Source organism: Thamnophis elegans, chromosome 4 (genome assembly GCF_009769535.1).
Source record: "Thamnophis elegans isolate rThaEle1 chromosome 4, rThaEle1.pri, whole genome shotgun sequence".
In the NCBI taxonomy this organism is placed as follows: Eukaryota; Metazoa; Chordata; class Lepidosauria; order Squamata; family Colubridae; genus Thamnophis; species Thamnophis elegans.
The window spans coordinates 54,132,626-54,158,860 of NC_045544.1; the positions used below are offsets into that span (position 1 = coordinate 54,132,626).

General features: G+C 39.6%; 1 protein-coding gene across 4 annotated transcripts in view; it reads right to left on the reverse strand.

Moving 5' to 3' along the window:
* The window catches only part of RMND1 (required for meiotic nuclear division 1 homolog), a 55,250-nt gene that overhangs the window by 22,968 nt on the left and 6,047 nt on the right, over window positions 1-26,235 (reverse strand). For 2 of the 4 annotated variants that reach the window (XM_032216783.1, XM_032216785.1), the window contains exons 2-7: window positions 19,505-19,670; window positions 14,776-15,263; window positions 12,123-12,228; window positions 9,819-9,894; window positions 6,206-6,245; window positions 707-807 (exon numbers count right to left, since the gene is read on the reverse strand). In XM_032216783.1, coding sequence (XP_032072674.1) covers window positions 707-807; window positions 6,206-6,245; window positions 9,819-9,894; window positions 12,123-12,228; window positions 14,776-15,263; window positions 19,505-19,544 — 851 coding nt within the window. In that variant the 5' untranslated portion in view covers window positions 19,545-19,670. The remainder of the gene's footprint in view (window positions 1-706; window positions 808-6,205; window positions 6,246-9,818; window positions 9,895-12,122; window positions 12,229-14,775; window positions 15,264-19,504; window positions 19,671-26,235) is intronic. The other 2 variants (XM_032216784.1, XM_032216786.1) reach the window with 2 other exon arrangements.

Consider the following 26,235-nt stretch of genomic DNA (forward strand, 5'->3'; position numbering starts at 1 on the left):
TCATAAGAATACAAAAAATAAAATAAAATTTAGGAGTAGTTGATTTAACATAGGCCTTATTCCACATGTGAATTTTTATTTCTTTTATTGTATAAGTGAATTTCTGTTTCTTTCATTTTATCTGTTTTCATTTAAAACTTCAACAGTGCATATTCAATCAACATAAAAGTGGTAATACTTCGTACATAGTTGAGTGCGTTGGCTTGAGGATGCTCAAACAGAACACTAATAGTTTGTGGAAGCATAGTAAGGGCCAGTCTTTTAACAACTGGAATATGCTGACTGTCCTCAACTTATAACTACAATCAGGATCAGAATCTCAGTCATTGAGTGAAGTAGTCATTAAGCGAGATGTTCATGTAACTGCTTCACTCAATAATTGCAATCCAGCATTCCCAATTCCAGATGTTAAACGATCTCCTGGGTCATTGAGCAGATGGAGTGAAAGAGCTACCTGTGCAATGGAATGTGCAGCTGGAGGAGGTGGAGGGAATGTCAGCAATAGCTTCCCCAAAACATCACTACTTTCTTGTTTTACAATGGAATTACCAATATTTTTTATGAAGAATTTTATGAAATACCTAGATGCTATGATGCAACTTGTATATGAATATATGTTCCAGAAATAATTATTTGTCAAAATTTCTACCATTAGCCTGTGGCTTAAATGGAAAACTCCATGAGTTTATGACATTCACATACTTACTCTCCTCTTCTATAGCTGATCTCTTCATTTTCCCAGTGAACTAATGCAATTTCATAAGGTTGGATCTCATGTTTTTCCAGCTTCCGAAAAATATTCTTCATCTGGGAAACAGATTGTAAATTAAAGCTGCTAGGAAGTTCCAAAGATGCATTAGGTACATTTAGACTATTGACTAGCATGCTCTCACTTTCTTGGAAGAAGAAAATTGTGTCAACAAGAAATAATAAGGAAAACAAGTTAGGTTAGAAGTTGTAAATTTGTGCCCATAAATACCCTCATGCATTTATTTGTTTATAACCCAGGTTATAAGAGCCGTGGTGGCAAAATGGTTAGACTGTAGCAATTTAGCAATTTAATGGGTTTATATGCCGCCCAATCCCGGGGGGGGGGGGACGGGGACTCAGGGCGGCTTACAAGTACGAATAAAATAAAATAACATACAGGGGGAGAACATAAAACAATACAAAACAGTTTAAAAACACAACATACATCCGGTTTAATTGGGGGTTGACCTGATTTGAGTCAGCAACCCCAGGCCTGCCAGAACAGCCAGGTTTTGGTGGCTTTTTGGAAGGCCGCAAGTGTGGGGAGGGTCAGGATCTCTGTTGGTAACTCGTTCCACAGAGCCGGAGCAGCAACAGAAAAGGCTCTCCCCCGAGTGGTCGCCAGCCGGCATTGTCCAGCAGACGGCACCCGGAGGAGGCCTAACCTGTGAGTTCTTATCGGACGTTGGGAGGTGTGTAGCAGGAGACGGTCACTCAGATATCCAGGTCCAGTGCCATGTAGGGCTTTAAAGGTAATTACCAGCACTTTGTAGCATGTCCGGAGACTAATAGGGAGCCAGTGCAGCTCGCTGAGGATAGGTGTAATACGGGTGTACTGAGGTACCCCTGATATCACTCGCGTGGCTGCATTCTGGACCAACTGCAGTCTCCGAACACTCTTCAAGGGCAGCCCCATGTAGAGTGCGTTGCAGTAGTCGAGCCTTGAGGTGACGAGGGCATGAGTGACCATTGAAGTGCCTCCTGGTCCAGATAGGGTTGCAACTGGTGCACCAGGCGAACCTGGGCAAAGGCCCCCCTGGTCACAGCCAACAAATGATGTTCTAAAGTCAGATGCGGATCCAGGAGGACACTCAAGTTGCGAGCCCTCTCTGAGGGGTGTAAACTTTCACCCCCCAGGCTAATAGATAGAAAATCCAGACTATCCTTGGGAGGAAACATCAAAAGCCACTCAGTCTTGTCTGCATTGAGTGCCAATCCAGTCCCATCCAGACCCTAACAGCCTCCAGACACTGGCACATCACTTCCACTGCTTCGCTGAGTTGGCATGGTTGAATATTGTCCGCGTATTGGTGGTACTTGATGCGGGCCGGCGAATGATCTCACCCAGTGGCTTCATGTAGATGTTAAATAGGAGGGGGGACAGGACCGAACCCTACAGCACCCCATATTTGAGGGGCCTCAGGGCCGACCTCTGTCCAACAACCCCGACTGCAACCTGTCAGAGAGGTAAGAGGAGAACCACCGTAGAATGGTGCCTCCCACTCCCACCTCCCCCAGTCTTCGCAGAAGGATACCATGGTCGATGGTTTCGAAGGCCGCTGAGGTCAAGAAGCACCAGGATAGAGGACAATCCTCTATCCCTGGCACGCCAGAGATCATCGGTTAGCGCGACCAAAGCAGTTTTGGTGGAGTAACCAGGTCTGAAACCCGACTGGAAGGGATCGAGATAGTCAGCTTCATCCAAGGACCGTCGGAGTTGAAAGGCCACCACCTTCTCAACAACCTTCCCAACAAAGGGTAGGTTGGAGACTGGACGATAAGAATAAGAATAGCTGGATCCAGAGGTTTCTTAAGGAGGGGTCTCACCACCGCATCCTTTAGGGGCTGCGGGAAAGATCCCTCCTGTAGAGAGGTGTTAATGATTCTCTGGAACCAGCCTCGTGTAACCTCCTTGCTGGCAGAAACCAGCAAGGAGGGACACAGGTCCAATAAGCAGGTGGAGGCATTTACTGCTCCCATGGCCTTGTCCACTTCCTCAGGAGTAACAGGTTGGAACTCAATCCAAGGAATCCGCTCAAGGCCTACCCCCGGCATCTCGGCAGGAACTGCCCAAGTGGAGTCCAGGTCCGTCCGAATCTGGGCGACTTTATCTGACAGAAACTGAACAAATTCCTCAGCTCTTCCCTGCAAGGGTTCCTCCGCATCCCTCCTCTTCCGAAGGGAGCGAGTAATCCTAAACAGGGCGGCTGGGTGAGATTCTGCGGACGCAATAAGAGCGGAAAAATGCACACATTTTGCCGCCCGTATTGCCACGAGATAAGTCCTAATATAGGCTCTTAGCAGTGCTCGGTCAGATTCAGAGTTACTAGTCCTCCAGCGTCGCTCCAGGCGTCTCTTTTGGTGCTTCATCTCCCGGAGTTCCTCGGTGAACCAAGGAGCCCTCCTGGATCCACTGCTGCAGAGAGGCCGCAAAGGCGCAATCCGGTCAAGAGCCCCAGCCGCCGCTATATTCCAAGCAGCGACCAAGGACTCTCTCGGGCTGCGGGCAAGGGAGTCAGGTATATCCCCAAGATCCGTTTGAAATCCCAGAGGGTACATCAGGCGCCTGGGGCAGAACCACCTAATCGGTTCCACCTCCCTGCGGTGGGGGAGAGTGGTTTTCGAAAATCCAGCCTCAGTAGGAAATGATCTGATCATGACAGGGGCGAGATCTCAATGCCCTCTAATTTCAGATCACGTCTCCACTGCCCCGAGAGAAACACGAGGTTGAGCGTGTGTCCCACTGTATGAGTTGGGCCCGAAATTACCTGGGTCAAGTCCATGGTTGTCATAGAAGCCATGAACTCCTGCGCCCCATCAGAGCGTTCGCCAAGAGATGGCAGGTTGAAATCCCCCAATACTATAAGTTTGGGGAACTCAACCGCCAGTCCGGCTACTGACTCCAGGAGCGCAAGCAGGGCTGTTGCAACGCAGCTGGGAGGTAGGTACGTTAACAACAAGTCCGTTTGACCCCCAAGGTCTAACTTCACCAGAAGGGACTCACATCTGACAATCTCCGGAGCAGGGATCCCACGAGGAACTAATGACCTTTGGATGATAGCAGCCACTCCTCCACCCCTTCCCTGGTGTCGCGGTTGGTGGAGCACCTGAAACCCTTCAGGGCACATTTCGGAGAGGGGGACTCCTCCCTCATGGCCCAACCAGGTTTCAGTAATACATGCCAGATCTGCCCCCTCGTCTAATATCAGGTCCCGGATGAGGGGAGCTTTGTGAATCACAGATCTGGCATTTAGCAACAACAACCTGAGACCAGGGCCCTGATCACTCTTGCCACATGGTCTTTGAGATGAGCTATGGAGGCCGGAACGAGGGATCGCTGTGATGTAGCGAACCCTCCTTCCCCGGTAATGGCCAGCCCTGAAGCTCCCGTCATACCTGCCTCTCCCAAACGTAACCGGGATGCTCCGGCTCATCCCCCTATCCGTAGACCCCCCTCCCCAACCCATGGTCCCCGCATTACTCGGCAGGCCATTCACCCCAAACACTTCGGGATGAGAGGCAGATTCGGGGCCCCGTCCACTTCTGCTTCTGCACTCAGCGGAGGGGGCCCTAGGCCGCACTCTCAATCCCCTCATATGCACCAAACAGCCATACTAACATACATGCCCCACTAAGACAATAAAAACAATAGGTACAATAAAAACAGGGAATAAGTTAAAAATTAATAAAAAGTGGGCTCATTCATTAACATACGTACACACACACTCCTCATACTAAGACAATTTGCGCAGATCTCAGATCTTAAATAGTATGTAATATAAGTCTAAGAGTCTGGAAATAGGCGGAACAGTTGAGAACCGGCGATGGCAATGAATGGTAAGTAGGAGAAAATCCAACTTCTCTTCTCCTATAGGCCAGGTCCAAAGGTTCCAAGTAGCAGGGACAGATCAAGATGGAAAGGGGAGGGCTCGAATGTCCTTAACGTGTGTGTAAGCCTTCTCACGTGCCGTAAATTCCTTCAAGCGACCACAGTCCGTAGCGTCGTAATAAAGAGATTTAGATGGAATAAATAGGTGCTATCCCAGTTGGCAGTCCAAGGGTCGTAGTGGGAGGTAATAAAGATGGCAATGGTGGTAGTCCACGGGCCGTGGAAGATAGTAGTGGTGGCAACAATTAGGGCTAAGACAACAAGTCCTAAAGCCCTAAACATATAGTTGAGGAAAGTCAGATGGTCAAAGCCCAGAATGACAAAAGACCAATGTTGATGGAAAAGGCAGCGTTGATGGAAAAGGCAGCGTTGGAGGAGAAGGCAGCGTTGGTAAGAGAAGCAGTGCTGGTGGAGGGGGCTATATTGCTGGAAAAAGTAGCGTTGGTAAAAGAGGCAGAGTTGGTAAAGGAGACAGCGTTGGTGAAAGGAGCAGCACTGTTGGAGAAGGTAGCATCGATGGAGGAACTGAGCCAAATATGGAGGGGGGGGAGGCATCCGGAAAAGGCTACGGCCACGGCGCACCCAGCCAGCCACCCGATTCGCCTGATCCAAATAGAAGGCCTGTTCGAACTCCCCCGTTCTAAAAGATGGCAATAATTGGCCAACACAGTCACTGTAAGCTCACCAAGCTGTAAAAGCTGTAAGAGGAGGGTTGAAAAACCCCACAGCCGCTGGAGCCGCCGCAAAACGCTTTCAATCACCTCTGTCGTCACTACGGGGCCACCATTCTCGCCGCTGAGGACGCCAAGCCGCGCTGGAGATTCTGGAGTCCTAGGCTGATGGAAGGCATCAGCTCCCCTCAACTTTCGGTCCGCACACGTCCCCTGTATATCCGTCATCACGGGGGACCTCGATAAGAGCGGTAAGAAGACTGTAGGGTTGAAGGCTAATTATGCTGATTGCCAGGAGTTTGGTCCTGACCGACTCAAGGTTGACTCAAACTTCCATCCTTCCAAGGTCGGTAAAATGAGGACCCAGGTGTTTGGGGGCAATATGCTCACTCTGTAAAACACTTAGAGAGGACTGTAAAGCACTATGAAGTGGTATATAAGTCTCATTATTCACCTGTTTCCTTCTGAATTAGAATAAAGGTTCCAAAAATGTAGGACAATTTCACTTTAATCATCAAATTTTTGTGCTTTGATTGTATTCAGATTAATTAGTTAATTTGCTCTTTTATTTCACTGTCTGGAAGGCTGTAAAGCTCTTTCATTTCAGCAAGCCTTATGGTATTTCTTAAGCTGGATGCTCTTCCAGCAGGTACAATTATATCTTCTGTTTTTCAATGTATTCAAGAAAGAAGATGCCATTTTTAAAAATGTTTGTATCATACTACAGTGTTCTAAAAATAAAACTAATAGTCTAAGAAAACAGGTTATGTCAGAAATAATATAGTTAACCCTTATCCCATTTCAGAAGGTAATTTAAAAGTAATTTATTAATGTGTTAATTACCCTCATTCATACACCAAAATAGTTTACCTCCAGAAACCTGCCTTCCACTTACTGTTTTTTCTTCAATATTCCAAAACACAACAGACCCTTCCCTATAAGAAAAAAAAATCACAAATTAATGTTAGACTAATGTTAGACTAATATTTTAAGTTTCAAACATGCAATTCCTAGAAATAAGCAATTCTCTTTCCATTCTTGCTTGCCTTTAAAAGTTGAAACAATAAACTATTATTACAGTACCCGAATGATATTTGTTTTAGGGATCTTTAGAACAGGGGGAGGTGCAAAGAATTTTAGTGATACCAAAAGTTTTAAAGTTTTAAAGATTAATATTCAACTGAAATATTTCTTGCTGGGACAAATAGACAACTGGAAAAGAGTTATGGAAGATTATTTTTGTATGTGATAATTTGCAAGATCATATATGCCCAAAGTCAAAAGACCCTGAATTACCCTTGGTGAAGATGACAGAATTTGCAGAGGGCAAAATTGATTTGTTTGGTTAGGGATAATCATATTTGTTAGTGATTGGAAACCCCTTATGGGCTTTTTGCTGAAAATAGAAAAAAAATGAAATTATGATTAATGGGTTTGATTAGAAAGAATAGAATATGGGAAGAAGGAAGCCACAATATAAGCATATTGAGAGAGCATAAAATATAAATGCATTTAACTGCTGTAAACAAGATTAGAAGCTACTTCTTTATGTACATATTTTTCCTGTCTTATTTAGCTATCATTTTTCTTTGCTGTTCTTTTTCTTAGTTCTTAGTTAATTCTGCCTAGCATCGTGATGTGGCACACAGAGCCCTCTCTATGGGCATGTATGCCAGCCAGCTGGTCTTTGAGCGCACTAGAGCACCGGAAACCTGAAGACCAGCTGGCCAGTGTGAATGCATGTGCTGGAAACCTGAAGACCAGCGCGCACGCAAGTGTGCATGCATGCACATGTTCTGTTTTGGGCACTTGGTGCTGAAAAGGTTCACCATCACTGGCCTAGCAGAACTGAAAGTTCTGAGGATGACACAAATGAAACAGCAACCTTTTGTTCTGGCTATGGACACCAATGTTCCCTCTATTTTTTTTTCAGTGTGAGCAGAAAAGTATAGTGTTTGAGCGGCATATTTTTATGCCTGAGCACCTGAATTTTTTTCACAGATGTCACCTAGGACAACAACAAAATCAGTATTATTTGAAACTCAAGGTTATGTTTATTCAAGGTACCCGCTTAATTAAAAGTGTTATATAATATCAGTATCACTTAACAACGCTCCTGCTTAGCAACCAAAATGTTGGCTCAGAAAGTCTGGCATTTGAAGCACGCAAGTCTTAAAGCTGTTGTTACAAGACCCTTGCACCCCTAACCCTTTAGGGGAAAAAAACCCCAGGGGTCTTCAAACGTGACAGCTTTAAGACTTGTGGACTTCAACTCCCAGAATTCCTCCCTGAGGGGAATTATATATTTGAACTGTTTCATAGTTACATTAGAGAACTACATTGTTAGAACTTAGCACAAAAGATACCTTTTATCTGAAAATCCAAATAGAGTAAACCTGCTATTATCCCAGAGCACTAATGTCATTTGTCCCAATCTGTTTTACGAGTCTGCATTAAAATAGATAGAAATATTTTCACTAAATTTTATAGATCTATATTTCAGGAACCTATCAGAAGTTAGGGCAAGATAAGAGTGGAAGAATGAATTTTGTTGCAGGTCATGGGGATTTTTTCAGCATCTTAAAAGTGGAGCGCATGTGCATTGAACTAGCAATACCCATTTAATAACAAAAGGAAATGGCTGAATTAAATTTGGTAAAGTTGCAAGCAAGCTGTAAAAAGCTTGTGGTTTTTAAAATCATAGAATCAGAAGGGATACTGGAGGTCTTCTAGTCCAGCCCCTTGTCCAAGGCAGGAGTCTTTATATCATCTGAGACAAATGGCCATCCAGTCTTTTGAAAACCTGTAGCAAATGAATTAAGATTCCATTGATTTTAATTGTTCTTACTGTCAGATTTCTCCTTATTTCCAGCTTGAGTCTCCTTCTGACAAGTTTCCATTGCTTCTTGTCCTGTCCTCAGGTGCTATTGCTGCCGCCTCCTCCTCCTCCTCCAACAGCACCAACACATTTGCTGCCCAGCGCTGCGGCTGAGGTGAAGCCGCCAAAGCTCCCGCTGGCGCCCCCGCAGCGTTGGGCGGAAATCCGGCAGTGCTGTTGGAGGAGGAGGAGGCAAACCAGCCTGCCACCGCCAACCCCGCCGCTCTTCCCGCCGCTCTTCCCAGCCCCACAGTCCAGCGGACGCAGCAGAAGCAGCCCCGGGTCTCCGCTGCCGCTCCCCGCATTTTCTGGACGGTGTCTCGCAGGAAGGAATCCCCCTTTGAAGAGCCGTGCTCTTCAAAACAAGTCTGGGGAGGTCCTTTGCAGGCGGCCAGTTGTAGCCGCCTGCAAAGGACTTCCCCACGTTTGCTTTACAGAAATCTCTGCGCGGCAGTTAGAAACTGCTGCGCGGGGTTTCTTTCCACATGCGCGGCCGCGCAGCTGCGCACCTTAGAGGAAACAGTGATGGACACCTGTTTCATTTTTGTTTTAGTTTCTGCACAAGTAATTTTCAATTTATGACAACTGAAACTAAAATTTCCATTGCCAAGGAAGTCAGTTAAGCGGGTTTTGCCCCATTTTACAATTGTTTTTGCCACAATTGTTAAGTGAATCACTGTAGTTAAGTGAACAATGCAGACATTAAGCAAATCTGGCTTCCAGTCAGTTGCCAAGTGCCCGAATTTGATCGTGTGACCATGGAAATGCTGCAGCAATCATAAGTGTGAAAACTGGCAAGAAGTTACTTCTTTTAGTGCCATTGTAACTTCAAATAACCATTAAATGAAAAGGTTGTGAGGACCACTTGTAGTTATTGGTAGCCTTCTTGACTCAATTCCAAGTATTGGAAGAGCCACTAAATTAGAATGCAGTACTGCAGACTAACTCACTGTTCACTCCAGGAGTTCAATTCTGAACAGCTCACGGTTGACTCAGTCTCCATCCTTCCGAGGTCAGTAAAATGAGGACCGAGGTGGTTGGGGGAAATATGCTGACTCTGTAAACCGCTTAGAGAGGGCTGTAAAAGCACTATGAAATGGTACATAAGTTTAAGTGTTGTTGCTATTGCTCATTACCCTTAAACCCTAAAGAACAGGGCATCAAGATTTATCAGGGACCAACTTACCAAATAAGATTCTGCCTGTTTGATCCAAATACTAAAAATGGGTTTGTTGGAAGCCCTACCTCCATCTGAAGTAGGAGAGGTATGGGTTAGAAGGCACGTATTCTCAATGAAAGCCACCATAGAAGCTTTTCAAATCTATTTAGCACCAAATCTCCTTATGTTCTGGAAAGCTCTGAAAACGCTTTCCATTTAATAATGTTTGATTCATAGAGTAAAACTATGGCCAATCATTTAATTATATTTTGTTGCTTACAATATTTCTCTTTCTTGGTCTTTTCTCCTTCTTGTAAAGCCCTAAGGTTGCTTGATTGGGGAGTTCTACAAATATTGTAAGTAATCATCACTAAAATTCTGAATGATACTGAAGAAATAAATATGTAATTTTCCTTTAGGTGGAAATGAAAAATTTTGCTCACATATGCCACATTATTGGTCTTTACTTACTTGAAGAAAAATATGATCCCCAAATCATGATCTTTGGCTGTCTTTTCTGTGCCAACCACCAAAACATTTGCTGCATCTAGTTTTCAAAAAATCTTATATGAAATTATATTATAAAAAATAGAAACAATTACATTTAGCATGGACCCTATATGTTATTACCCAAGATAATTTATATTAAGTATGTCTCTTTCAAATTTAACTGATCTCCTGGTTACTTCATCAATAAGTCTATGGTTCTTCTTCTTTTATTTTGTAAAAACAGCATTCTTCCAGGATATTTTATTTTCCCATCTATCTTATGGCCCTCATATTCCCTGGGGGATCCCACTGAAATATTAAGATGGGACAATCCAGTTTGCTTTCTGAATCAAGACAAGATTAGCTAAAAGCTGCTAACTGGTAAGGTTCTGTAGGGTTTACAACTTATAAATATGAATAAAATTGTGCTGTGTGTCACATACAGTGCAAGTATATATCTATCAGAGTACTCTGACAATTCCAGTAGTTTCTCAGCAACAGACTATCAAAACAGAAATGAAGAAAGAGACATTTGCAATTCCCTTATTCTAAATTAAGCTACAAACGTAACATCAGCCGGGGTGGTTAGAATGCAACATTGCAGGCTATCTGCCCACAGCCAGGACTTTGATCCAGACCAGCTCAAGATTGATTCAGCTTTCCATCCTTCTGAGGTTGGTAAAATGAGGACCCAGATTGCTGGAGGCAAAATGCTGACTCTGTAAACTGCTTTGAGTGTGCTATAGAGCACTATGGAGTGGTATATAATTGCTACTGCTATTGCTACAACATGATCATTTATAATAAAACTGAATTAATTTATAGTGATCTTCCAGCATTAATATAATACCACAAAGCTAATTAATGACTTATTACTCAAATTATCACTTCTCACATTTTTAAAATCAAACTTTAATTTTTACTAATGCTGGCAGAAATAGTTTATCTCCAATTCTTTATAGCCCTATTATTTACCAATCAGCTCTATTCATTCTTCCCATGTCTAAAATTTGAATGAGCCAGATTTCATAAATTTGGCGACTCAAGATTCTCTTCAGGTATTACATAGTAATACAGACTATCACCTGGAATGAAATGTTTAAGGTAATAGAGTGGTTACTTTGCAGTAAAAATCATTAGGAATTGTCAAATTGCACAGTTAAAGATTTTCATGTATTACTAATATTACTTATATGCAGTAAGTCATTATTTCATTTCATTTCATTATTTCACAGTGTTGTGTCATCCTGTATTACCTCCTTTCCTAGCTTATTCATTAACCCAAAGGTATTAATGCATGTATGACATTTAATAGAATTACTTTACAATATGTGACTGCCACATTATATCCTTAAAACAGTTTTCATTTAAACTCGGTGCACTTTTTAGTTCCTTAAGAACCCTGATTTGGGAAGGAAAATTGACCTGAAAGCAGACCATGCATAAACACTTTTGTAGATGTACTTCTACACCAATTATCATAATTTTTGCACTATAAGACACACTTTCCCCCACCCCCAAAGTGGGTGGAAATGTTTGTGCATTTTATAGAGTGAATATTGATGGGGCGGGGGGGAGGGTTGTTGGGGCGTCGGCATCGTTCACCACAGACGTCTGTCACCGCTGCTGCTGCTCGCTACCACCGAGGAATGTTGGAGCCTTCAGTGCCGATCAGCTGGTCAGTGGATGGATTGGCTTCCTGGCTCCAGCTGTTCTAAATGGTGGGGATTGCTGCCGCTGCATAGAACAGCTGATCGGTGGTATTCCGGGAGGCCGATCCAACCACCAATCAGCTGCTTGGCGGCAAAGGCTCCAGTGATCCCCAGCGGCGGGAGCATTGCAGCTCAGTTGACGGGTGGTGGGCGCAATGGAGCAGAGCCCTGACGAGCCACGTGCTGGGGCTGTTATATTTTGCTGAAGCTGACCAGGCTGTTTGTTGTTTGCTGCAAGGATGCTAGCCAGATGACTACAGGATGTATGCTGGGAGGCAGAGGCAGATTCCCCCCCCCCCCCGAAGCTTATGTGCGTCTTATGATCTGGTGTGTCTTATAGTACAAAAAAATATGCTATTCATTTCTTTGAAGTAAATGTTAGCATCTAGGCCACATTACAGCACATACTTAAGTATCAAACAACCTAGGCCACATTACAGCACATACTTAAGTATCAAACAACATTTCTATAAAGAAAGCATTTGTACAAAACCTGTTTGATGATATGTATATATCTGAAAAAACATCAGTAAACAATATATGATCTACTTGAAATAACTGTTCAGAGTTGTACCTCTAGGTAATGTGATTTCAACATATCCAGATGAGATCAGGTCAAGGCATAGATTACCAAGATGATAGGCATCTGCTGTTGCAAAGGCTATACATTGCATCACATCCTATGCCAAAAAGAACAGAATTTCCTTTAGAAAACACTTAGTTGCCTCACTCACTAGAACTGATATACTAAAGAGCGTTACACAAACTCATTGTTAGCATTTGGCCACTAGATGGCTAAAATTCTGCACAGAACCATAGTTGTTTTTTTCCAAAGGTTTTTACACTTAAAGAGTTTTAAATTTGCTTCACTGATATACGGATAGACAAATACCTCCTCTGGATCTACTAAGCAACTTCAATTATGTTCTTTGGAAGATTATGATTTAGAGAAAGATACAAGTTCATATATTCATTACAAGCTTCACACTACACTATCAATTCTATGCAAATATAGTTTGGCTAACTGCTTTGAGTTTAGCTCCAACATCTGCCGTTCATGTTTTGTTAAAGAGTAATAAGATGTGATCCTGTATGGCCTCTTATTGCCTAAACCTAGGGTCCCCAACCAGAGTCCACAGCTCAGACCTGGTTTGAAACTGTTGGGAACCATGCTGTGCAAGCAGTTTGTGTGTGTGTGTGTGTGTGTGCGAGAGAGAGAGAGAGAGAGCAGTTCCATACTGCTGCTGTTCCATGGAGCCAGAAAGGTTGGGGATCACCCTAAAAGATAAGATGAAAGACTCATGTTCAAAAATAGATTATTTCTTATTTCACATAATACTAGACATTGAATTTTATATTCACCAGATTTTTAAAAATCTCCCTATAGTGAGATCTTAGATTTGTATTTTATTTTCTAGAGTATACCTAAACATTAACATTAACTTTGCAAAAATAAGATTTTCCCTAGCACTCTGATTTCCAGCAGGTGGTGCTCTTCTTTAGTAAAAAGAACAAATTTATGTTTCAAATTGTAAATATTTTATTTAAGTCAATGTTCTTATCTGGCAAAAGATTTTCCATGTGACAGTATTAACTCAAAATAACTTCATTCTTTCAACCTTGAAATTTGTATTATCACTATTGGTGGGGACGGGACCCCATAACAAAATTATACCTACAAAAGCTTTCTCCCCTAAATTTTGGTGTTCCCTAAATGTAGAGCATCTTTATTAGCATCACTACATTGTTAATCATGCTGAGTAATTTAGAAATAATTTTCCATGTCACAATTATAAAAGTGTCCCAATAGTTACATTCTTAATTTGAGATTATAGTATAATTATAAATAGCAGCAGTCTATTGGATAGAGTTATATTCGTTATTCCAAAGTTATTGGCATAACACAGCCTATAATATACACATTATTTAACCTTCAAGGAATAGAGAATGGAGTGTTAAAATCTTTTCACTTATACTACATTAGTCTTCAACTCTAAACTATATAAATATAAAGGGATTGTTTGTATCAGTCTAGAATGTTTTTTGAATTATTCTTGTTCAAGTATATCAGAGATATAACATTTGTACTAATATATAACTGCCTTTTAATTCAATTACAACATTAAGAACATTGTTCTGGGAATTATCAGACACATTACAGTACTTTTAGTGCATAATACAATTCAGTTACCCCTATAATAATTCTTTCATCAATGAAGAATAAAGAGATTCTGAAAAAGCCCCTAAAACAGACAAAACATACAATTCAATTTAATCATTATTTTGAAAACTATTAACATACAGAATTAGGAAAATTAGATTCTTTTTCTAAGTATCTCCTAAATTTTTGGAACATTGCTAATGAAGTATATACTCACAAATTCACTATTAGCACTATTTATAGTTTCCCACTGCAAATCTACCATATTTTTCGGACCATAAGATGCACCAGTGTATAAGACACCCCAAGATTTCAAAGAGGTAAGCAAGAAAAAAAATTTTTGTTTTCCCCGGCCCCCAGGAGCACTCTGCAGGCTTCAGCAGAACTGAGGGAAGGCAAAAATGCAGGTTTTTTAAAATCAAAATGGGGACATTTTCCCCTTCCCCCAGCCCTGCTGAAGCTTGCAGAGTGCTTCTTGGGGGGTGGGGGAAGGCAAAAAAACTCCCATTTTGCTGAAAAACGACCCATTTTCTGTCCATTTTTCACAAAAATGGAATGTGGGGGTGGCGTTTCGGGAGGCCAAAAATGGCAGTATTCGGTGTATAAGATGCACCAAAATCTACCCTCTTTTAGGAGGGAATAGCACAGAGAGCCAATTTAGTGTAGTTTAAATTAAGGCACTTTGCTAGAAACTGGAATTGTCAATTCTAGTCCCATCTTTAGGTAACCTAGATCGATTTTCTTACTTTCAGTCCTAGAAAGGAGGCAATGGCAAACCACTGAAATTCGCAAAGAAAACTGCAGGGACTTGTCCAGGCAGCCCCCAGGTATCAACATTGTCTCAAAAGACACACACACACATACACACAACCAACCAACCAACCAAAAAATCTAGCATGATGCAAAAGGAACATATTAAAAAGGAATCAAGCCTCATCACTGTGACAAAAACAATAGCATCTTTTAGTAGCTCAAAGCATAACGTATTTAGTACGGCATAAAAGCTTGTAGATTACAGACTACTTCATTAGAAGCATGCAATATTGCCATCCTGAATTCAGATTACCTTAGCTTCAGATGGTAATGGCAGGTTAATTCTTGATGGCTGCTTGGTCCTTGATGTTTTTGGTAGACGCTTAACTGGTACAATATCTTGATTTGGTTGAAGTTTACTAGGTGATAAAACTGAATAATGTCTGTTTGGTATTCTAGTAAGTATTCTTATATGTTTTAATTTCTGCTTAAAAATTGAAGCTTTAAGAGGATGAAGTTCCCTGGATGAAGGACAAACATCCATAGTCAAATAATTGGTAATTTTTGCCAGAGCACCAATAGTAATTTTTGAACTGAACCATTTTGAATTGTCCATGCAATTGCTAGTAAAATTAGAAGAAGTTGCCTCTGGGATGCATAGCCTGAGATTTCGATTTACTGATAGCAAGTTGCTGCTTGATGCTAAATATCCATATGTAGGAAAGTATCGGCACTGGCTTATTGTATATGAAGATCTAGCCAGGAATCCCAATAATTTCACTGCCATCTTTTCATTGAGACCTATATAAGAGAATTATAGAACATTACTTTTCTAAAAAGGAAAAAATATATAAGTTTATAAAAGAGGTTTGCAGAGCATCTTACAAAAAATAATTAAAACTGAGTTTGTAATCTCAGTTTTAAAGAAACCAGCAAGGGAGAGAACCATCCACCCTTAGAGTAAGGCAGACCTATGGATACAGAGATTCCAGGAATACTGCTTTATGTATAGTGTAACAAGAACATCTTAAAACCTCTCCAAGTTTCTCTTTGTCCCTTCTTACACAATTAGTGTTCTAGGTGGGGTTTCTCAGTTTCTTTTTCATATTTGCTTCTGCTGTATGTAACGGCTTTTCCATGCCTTTTTAAAACGATCTTATATTAGATTAAAGTAGGACGTAAAGTGAGATTCGGACATTAAGTGTGAAACTTACTGGGTCAGGCTGGACAGCCTCTCAGGGCCCCTTTACTTCTATATTAAAAGCCACATAGACAGAGTTGGAGCTTGCAAAAGAACAGGAAGCAAGTGCCTAACCACAAGATGTTCTAGCCGATGTCCCTATGTCAAAACCTATGTCAAAAGTCCAAACCACAAGGTTCAATTAAAGTTTGTTAATGACACGTACTCCATAACAAAAGGAGAAGACAGACCTCATCTCCTTATAAGGCTTTCTCCTCAAGGTAACCACTAAGAAATGAGTTAAGTGTTTCCGTGTTACGCTGCCTTTGAGAATGTATAAGAATGTGTGCTTCGATAATGAAGGTTGTTCAGAACTTGCAATGCTAGCCATGGGCTAGCTTTCTGAACCTGGCTGCCAAATAAACTTTTCCTGTATCCTGAGACGTCTAAAGCCTGTCATTTTCTGCAATAAGATTACTTCTAAATTCCTTTGGAATAACAATTTCTGTGTTAACCACCATAGGAATTTTAATGACCAATTAAGTATCTAATAATCCAAAGACTGAATAATATCTGTCAAGGAAGAGATTTATTTCCCTCTATCAAACATACTTCTTTGAGATGGCTACCAAAAGTGCTTGTGTATGTGCACATATATATATGGGCAAAATCTTTCAAAGAACTTTAATGCTTTAAAGATGGGTATTTAGCTTGTTTCAGTGCATTTTGTGAAACCCCCTTTCAAATGCTTCGAACACTACTCATTCTGCTATTCTAAACAAGTTGGAATATATTCTTACATCTCAGGTTCTCAAAAAATGCGTAACATAGAAAACATGAAGAACTGCCAGATCTCAAAATATTTGGGAACTTGCTAGCAAAACAAAATGTAACATCGCAATTAGATCTGTCTCAAATTAAGGAATAGTTTTGATTTGAAATCTGAAGAGAGAAAGGGAAAATAAAATGAAATTCTAGGGACCGAAACAATGTTACAAAGTCTTATACTTCTAAAACCTACTATAGACATCCTTTTCTACAGAGGAGCCAGTGTCCTTTAATTAAATGCAAGTGCATGTGCATATATAAGGTGCAAATCAGTTATCTGCTTTGTAGGTGACTGGACACATTGAACATGGCAGAATAAAGAACAACCTCAAATGGAAAGATTCTGAAAACGCGGCAGATAATTAAATTTTATTCCTACTCAAATTACAGTTGCACATTTGAATGCAAAAGTTTAGATAACTCCACTCAAACGGTCCCTTTCAGTGAGTGAATGAAAAAAAAAGCTGACATAATCTCTATTTCATTGAAACTGCAGAGACACAGTGTTTGACCTCAGGGCCGGTGTGGGAGTGGCCGGGGGGGGGGCATGGCCAGCTCAATATCACTTGTGTTGAGGGGGCCTGTGGTGGCCCGAGTGCTCTGCGAGGAAAAACAGGCTCCTGAGCTCTGTGACGGCCTTCTGCAACCCTCTGCAGCAAAAATGGAGCTTGGGGGCCTGTTTCTGTTGGCAAGAGCACCGTGGTCCAGCCTTTCACTATTTCCAGGGTGGCCCCAAGGGCTAGATCTAAGCACCCTGTGGGCTGGATCTGGCCCCCGAGTTTGACACCCCTGATTTAATTCAAGTTGATTTAAATCAAGCCTTTTTACTTTTAAATCGTGACTTAAATCGACTTGAACTAAATCAAACCCATCCTGTTGTAAAATGGGCCACCATGTAACCGCATCTGATTTTACCTTCTTTGCAGAGGTTGTTAAGCAAAAGCTGTGGCCATAAAGCAAATGCTGCTGTCATTAAGTGACTCTTTTGTTCTATATGGAGTCATTTTTGTCAGAAACTGGAAATAACCACCAGTTTTTAGTAAAAGTGGTGTAAATCATATTCACATGACCATGGGGAGCTGCAAATAGCCATAAATGCTATTTAAAAATATCTGCTTAGAAAATGCCTGTTTCTTCTTAAACATAAGTGTATTCAAGTATACACATGGCAAACAATGTAATGTATAATATAAAATTATAATATACTGTAAATATAAAAGCAAGTATGGGAGTGTTAATGATAAAATAATACAAAGTTATCATATAAAGTTATATAAAATATAAATATAAAAATGATATAGAAAAAAGTAATATTGGAATGAATTGTTTAAATGTTAGTACCAAGGAAAGAAGTTATGAAAATGAAACAACACATTTTTGAGAATGTTTAAAAAAAAGTTTTTTTAAAACATAGTTTATGTATATGATTTAGCTAGCAAAAATTTTAAATATAACCATTATGTAACTTGTTTTGGCCATAAAAACTGTATGGAGGAATAGTAATAACATTTTTCCAAAGGGAAAATTACAAAGAATGGATGCAAAAACTATAGACAAAATTGTTAAGTAATGCTGGAAAGTAACACTTGTAGAATTCCAAATGAAAGGATACAGGAAAATGAGCAACATTTCAAGAGCAGTTTGAATATGCCATAATTTTGCGCCTCAGTAGTGGATTAATGAGAAAACAAGTTTACTATATATTCACTGTTTTAAAGACAACATAGCCAAATGACAAATCTCGAACTATGAAATATTTTGCACAAATGTCCCCAAATGTAAATTGCTAAATTGGGTAAGATTGATATACAATTCATTCATTCATTCATTCATTCATTCATTCATTCATTCATTCGTTCGTTCGTTCGTAATTCCTCATCTCACCTGAATAATTCACAACAAATAAAAACCAAGACTCAAATAAAAACTAGTTGAAAACAAATATACAAATATACAAGCATATAAAGGCATCAATAATCACTTAAAAAATAATCATGGTGAGTAGCAATCCAACCTTGTGTCAACACAGGCACTATAAACATTCCCCACCATTGCTGGAATAATAAGCAAGGTGGCAAAATCATTATCTTCATGGCTTTCCTGAAGATTGGGCCAATCTAAGACAGATGCCACAGCAAAAATGTATTTGGTACTACTCCTGCTAGATGATACTCTTTCATAGAGTATGAATATACCATGTTTTTCCTGCCAACTCTGAGTGGATGGATTGATATAACCAGGAAGAGGCAGTCCCTCAAATGAGGAAGTAAAGCATGCACAAGAATACATAGAATGCCTAGTAAATATTTTATCACTGAGCAGAATAGAAGACAGGGAAATGTATCTTTTTTGCTGTTTATTTGTATAAAGATATATAGCATAAGGAATGCTTGAAGCCAGAAGTGTGTTAATGGGAGCATCTATGTAAATACACCTTTCCACATAGATGATGCCATGTTGTTGGCTGAAAATCTGTGTTACACAAACCACAAGATCTTATAATAGGTTTAGGTTAAAAGTTGATGCATCTTGTTGAAGTTAAATGCCAATACTGTTATACCATCTTAATTCAAAGAGATCCATTCCATTTAACCCACAGTCAGGACCAACATGACCCAAAATATTTCCTTGTATAAAACTTTAGCCTCCTTTTCCTATAGAACTACTTGTCCATATAAAGAGATTCATCCAATTTATTTATCTTGTTGATCCTGAGCATGGTACAAAAAGTATTTCAAAGTTATCTTGTAAACCAAAGCTTTCTATCTCCTATTTTGAAAATTCATTTTGCATATTTTTTCATATCTCTAAAGCACTCCACTTCATCAGTATTTTCTTGATTTAAGATACAGTATCTGCAGTCTTCAGTTCTGACAGGCAGTTCATCATGTGGATTATATACCCATAACAAATCCAACTATCCATTTCTCTAATGAGTACTTGGAGCAATGTAATACTCTTTGGATTATCTGGATCTGTGGTATTTTGGATTCAGGCCTGGACATAGAATGGAAACAGCACTGGTTGTACTCACAATTAACTTTTGTAGAACGTGTAGGGAGGAGCGTGATCATCCTTGTAGCTGGACCTTACAGCAGCCTTCAATCCTGTTACCCATGCTTATCCTTTAGTTGTTTTCTTTCTTTCCTGAGTGGGGCCAATCAGTGGTTATAGGGAAAGAGAGGCTGGACTCTTGGTCTCTATTATAAAACAGAGTTTTATTCTTTATCATATCCCTTAATATATACATGAAACTTCTGAGGAAGGTAATAATTAATTTAATGGCAAGAGATCATCAATAGGTAGATTAAACCTTTTATGTATCTCCACCTCCAACCCAATGGGAGATGTGCCACAAGTTCTTATTTGGGATGGGAAAATATGAGACTCAACCCAAGGAAGATGGAGTAGCTGTTGATTCAGAAACCTACTGAGTGCAAGACAATACTAATAATGACCGTAAAAGGGGTTACTACAGAGAGCATTGCTTGCAGTCTTGGATCCTTCTGGACTTACAGCTCATGCTAAAAGAGCAGATGATCAGGAGGGCCTCAGCTCATTGCACTGCAAACAATTTCTTTATTACATTTTGCATGGATCATCATAATTGACTTTACATGGAGTTGCCCTTAAAGGCAGCTCAGAAACTTCACCTAGTACAAAGACTATGTGCTTATTAGGCCATCACATTACCACCATAGCATATTACATCATTGCTGTGAAGCTACTAATTATTGGTACATTTCTGGATGTAATTCAAAGTGCTGATTGCTACGTTTGCAATTTACTAGTGCATTTCTGGGAGATGTCTATGGAGATTTAAAAAAACAACTTTGGACATTTCTGGGAGATGCTGAAGATGGTGTGCCCTGCCCCACCCGAAAAGGATAACTCCCAATGTCAAAGCCTTTTGGAAGCTTGTAAAAAGGTGAGTTTTTTAGAGGACCTTGGAAGTGTTAATATTATTGCCTTCGTCATATTATAACTACTGTTTGCATTTGTTTTAATTAGTACATGTGCATAGTAGCTATAGTAAATTAGAACCAATGCAGTAGATGAATTGCACAGATGAATAAATAAGTTAATTGAATTATTCTACACCCAAGTGATCTACTCTGATTCTGGATCAAAGTTTGCAAGCAATAAAGAACTGGATAAGGACCACTAAATGTTAAAATGTATCTCAACAGGACTGAAGTCCTATAGTTGATTTGTTCTTAGGTATAGGGATTAGCTAATCTTATTGTTTTGAATGGAGTTACCTTAACAGTTCGAGGCTAATTAGCCAAAAGAATATTTTACAAAAACCTGAGCATGTTCTTAGAATTAGGCCTTTTTTGCTATTCCATTAATAGAAGAGTACAATTGAATAAGCCCACAAAATAGATTCTTCTCAGATGAGCAATCCAGAAAGTTGAAGGGTCTTTCTAAAAACATTCCATTGCCAAGTCACAAACCACTCAGTAAAGTCTAAATTTTACTAGATCTGAGGATCTACTTTAAGAATCTATCTATGGCCGGGAAAGGAAGAAGGCGGGGCTTAGCAGTGAGAAGACGGACTTTCAGGCATTTCCTGAATGACCATCTATACCGGAGTCTTTTTTGGAGGATTCGTTTGAATCTAAGCTGTCCCGTAGAGACAGTGACGTGGGAGGAACTCCAGTGGTCCCAGAGATGTTCACAAAATCTCTGGGAACCTAAGGAAAGCCTTCCTAATCCAGTGACTTCCGGATCGGCTCGATGCCGACTGCAACTGCGATAGCCCAGACAGAGAGCTGAATATGAACATGTCGTTTGATGTGAGTTTTAAATCCTTTTTTCTTGTTGGAAAGAGAACACCCTAATTTGGAAACTTAGTTAAAATAAGGCTGATAAGTGAGAAAAGCGGCGGTGATAAATGTTTGCCACTTGGAAGTTTATTTTTCTGTTCCTTTTTTTTAATTCCTGGAAGCCGGGCTGGACTTTCCTGTAATTCGAATCGGCTTTTTGCGTTCCTTCTCTTTGTTGTCGATACCTTTAACTTTGAATCTAATGGGGCACTAAATCCTAAACTTAAAGTGCTTTGAAGATCTGGTTTTTTTTTCTTTTTTTTGGGGTTTGTTTTTCTTCGTTGCCTTTTAGCCCGTTTGATGTTTTTTTTTTAACAATTAGTAATTAACAAACGGAACGGACTAAAACAAGCTGTAAACTACAAACTACAAGCCAACACTGCCATCTTGTGGACTTGAACTTTGTTATTAAAATCCCCCCTGTAATGCATTTGATTTACGTGTTTACGCAGCTGGGAACCTGTGAGATAAAACAGCAAAGCTGAGCGTGACCTTGAAGAGACTCTTATCTTAGGGGGGGGGGGGGAAAGAGTCCGGAAAAAATCATTTGTTTTAGCTTGTTGGCATCCTTCCATCTCCCAACACCATTCTCATATTACCGGCTGTGGAGACATCGACATTGAGTTTTTCCTTTTTGATCATCACCATCGACCTTTTGATCTTTTACATTTTTTTTCTTTTCTGTTTTGATTATTCTTTTTAACCTTTGGATCACCCCTTGACTATTTACATTTTTTCTGCTTCTTTCTTTTCTCACTTGTAACTGAAGCACCCCTTCTCCCCTTTTTGGAGGGGGGGGTGTCTTCCTTTTTTTTTTTTTTTTTACTATTTCATACTCTCTTATTTATATATATATATTTTATTGCATTCTACTGCATTTCATCTTTGAAACAAAAAAAAAGTTTCCTCTTCTTTCCTTCCTTTTCTCTCCCTTCTCTCTTTTCCTTCCCTTTCTCTTTCCCCCCCTTTCTTATCTCCCCCCCCTCTACTCTGTGTACTTTACGTACTTAATCCACTATAATTATAACCCTCCACCCTCTAATACTAATTGGCTATGAGTAGAAAAGCAGCTGCCTCTGGCTTTACATCAACCCCTGCCCCTCACCTGCGGGAGGCCAGAGGACAACACAGACGATGTCCCATCAGGAAAAAGAGAAGGAAGCCAACTTTGAAACACTTATACAAATGATGCAGAAAATGCAAGCAGGAAACGATACCCTTGTAAAAAAAATGGAGGCAATGGAACAACAAAACCAAAGCATAGTGCAAAAAGTTGATAATATGGAAGGAAAAGTAGAAAGTATACACAACTGGATGCTGAAATATGAAAATAGGATTCAAAAAATTGAAAATAAGATTCAAGAAGGAGAGAAGAAAACTGAAAAGCTAGAGATCAGACTAAGTGATGTAGAAAGAGAGAGCAGTGGAATATTAAGATGGGAGATGGACAGGTCTGAATTTTTTTTAAGATTTCAAAACAAAGAAGAAGAAAAAGGAGAGGACTTAGTTCAGATAATTTCAAATATTTTGATAGATGTTCTGGGGATGTCCCAGGACCAAATAAAAGAAACAATCGATGAGACTTTTAAAGTATACACAAGGTATGCAATGAGAAATGCTCTTCCAAGGGAAGTGCATGTAAGATTTACTAAGAAAACAATTAAATCACAAATCCTACAGAAAATGAGAGATAGAAAATTAGAATATAAAGGAAAGGAGATTGTAGTACTCAAACAAATTCCAAGAGAGGTGAGAGAGAGGAGAAGAGAATATCAATTTCTGACCAAAGTATTGATAAAAAAAGGTGTTAACTACAGATGGCTCATACCGGAAGGTTTATTATGTACTTGGCAAGGACAAAGACACAGGATAGATACAACTGAGAAGGCAGAAGCTTTCTACGAAGAATACCTTAGAGAAACGGCGGAGAAAGCTGGGAAAGACGATGCAGTGATACAAATACTGGAACCACCTGTAACCGCGACCGAAAAAATAGAAGGAGCAGTAGGTGGAAGTGAGAAAGAAGGGGAGACAGGGAATGGGAGCCGCAAAGAAAAACGAGAACCTAGATCCACTAGAGCGATAAACCCTGTATATAAAGTATAAACATGGAAGAAGAAAAAATGATTACAATTAAACATTAATGGACTCATTCGGTAACTAAAAGGAAGAAAGTATTCCATAAATTAGAGAAATTACAACTTGACATAATCTGTCTGCAAGAAGTACATATTCAAAAGAAATATGAACATTTACTAACTCAACCAAAGCTTGGGAAAATGTTTTCATCATTGTCAAATTGTAAGAAAAGAGGAGTGGTCTTCTATATTAAAGGCAACATCCCAACAAAAAGTAGTATACGCAGAGGAAGAGGGAAGAATTTTGATGGTGGAAATTATGGATACCAAAAGACACTCCTAATTGGAATCTACGCCCCCAATGAAAAACAAGATGAATTCTACAAAACAACTACAACAAAATTTTGGAACTAGACTATGCTGATATTTGGTATGATGGGAGACTTTAATGGCATTGTGAATCAAATATGGACTATAAAACATATAAAACAAAAAAATTAAATAGGAAGCCTCTGCCGAAAATCTTTTTTAGGATGACAGATGAGCTAAATTTAAAAGATATATGGAGAGAAAGAAACGTTAAAAAAGAACAATATACCTTCTACTCAAATAGACATTCTTCATTCTCTAGAATAGATATGATATGGTTCTCAGCGGAGTTGAGCTCCAACATAAAAGAAATTGAGATTGAAGTAAGTACCTGGTGGACCACAATCCAATTTTAATTAAATGGAAAGGCCAAAGGGCAAGATCTAGATGGACACTAAATAACACTATATTGAAAGAAAAAGAGTTTGGTACAAAAAATGGAAAAAGAGCTAGTCCTTTTTTTAAAGAAATAGGAAAGAAGATACGTCGTTGCAGATCTCTGGGACACAATGAAGGCTGTTATCAGAGGTTTGACAATAGACTACACAAGGAAGAGAAACTCAAAAAAAAAGACAAATGTACAAAGCTTTAGACAATGACTATAAAATACTTGAAAGAGACCTACAGAGAGCACCACAAAAAAAAGATGTTAAAATAAAAATGGACATAATTAAACACAAAATGGACCTATTAGAAAAGGAAGAAGAACTGGCACAAAAAAATTAGAGGTGCCAAACAGAATTATTTTGAAAATGCGAACAACCAGGCAGGTGGTTAGCATATAAGATGAAAAAAGAGAGAGAAACAAAGAAAATACTTCACTAAGAGATAAACAAGGAGAAATTCAATATGGAAATACCGAAAAAATATATTATACATGACTACTACGTTAAACTCTATGAACAGAGAAGGTGGAGGAGGGACAGTCAAAAAGTATCTACAAGATGCCAATCTCCTCCAGTACCAGATGAAACTAGAACAATGTTAGAAAGAAAAATAACAATGATGGAACTAACAGAGGCACTTAAAAAACAAAATAATGGGAAAGCCCCAGGACCAGATGGCCTACCTGTGGAATTCTACAGAACATTTGAAGAAATATTGACCCTCCCACTCTTACAAGTCATGAATGAAGTGATGACTGAGAACCAAATACCGAAGTCATGGTCAGAAGCGTATATCACATTACTACCCCAAGGAAGAGACTGATTCAACACAAATCAAGAATTATAGACCAATTTCTTTATTAAACTCAGACTACAAGCTATTTGCATCTATACTAGCTGAGAGACTTAAAAAATACTTAAATGGCTTCATCCATTCAGATCAAAATGGCTTTTTACCTAAAAGACAAATCAAAGGACAATATGAGAATAATTTGAATACCTTGGAATACTATGAGGCCCACCCAGAAAAACAATTGGCACTGATGTTCCTCGATGCGCAGAAGGCCTTTGATAATGTGAATTGGCAGTTTATGTTTTGCAACTGGAGCAGATGAACTTTGGCAGAAATTCACTCAAAGTATACGAACGTATACCAGAAACAAGCAGCAAGATAATGGTAAATGGAGAACTAACAGAACCGATTGAAATAAAGAGAGGTACAAGACAGGCTGCCCACTATCACCGCTACTCTTTGTCCTAACACTAGAGGTCTTAAATAGAAAGATCAGAGAAGAAGAAGAAATAAGAGGAATGAAAATTAAGAGAGAAGAGTATAAAACTGCAAGCGTTCCGCAAGACGACTTAGTTTTCATTCTTGAAGATCCATTAGAAACCGCACCCAAATTGTTAGAAAGAATAGAGGAATATGGAGGAAGTAGCAGGCTTGAAAATAAACAAGATAAAACAAAGATCATGACAAAGATATCCCAGCTACACAAAAGGAACAGTTGTCAGAAATGTTGCAGATTCAAAACACAAGTAAGATTAAATACTTGGGGATACATTTATCACCTAGATGTAGCACTCTTAAAGAGGATAATTATACCAGATTAAAACGAACAAATAGCAATCGATTTGGAGAAATGGGAACACTTGCATTTATCAATGATGGGAAGAATTCCCACAATTAAAATGAACATTCTACCTAGAATTCTATATCTGTTTCAGACAATCCCAATTAGACTGGGTAAGGATTTTTTCTAGACTTAAATAACACTAGTTTTGAAATTATTTGGCAAGGGAAAAAAGCTAGAATAAAGCTTAAATTACTACAAGATGTTAGATCAAGAGGAGGTTTTGGCTTACCCGATTGGGAGCTATACTATAGGCAGCAAACCTGATGTTGATTAAGGAGTGGATATCATTAAAAAACTCTAGATTATTGAACGTAGAAGGTCACGATTTGCTGTTGGGATGGCATGCTTTCTTATGGTAATAAGGGAACTAACCACATGGTTATTTTAGAAGACATTATATAAGGGAGGCGTTGTTGTTAAATTGGGAAAAGATTAAAAAATTACATTATTTAAAAATTCCAGTCTG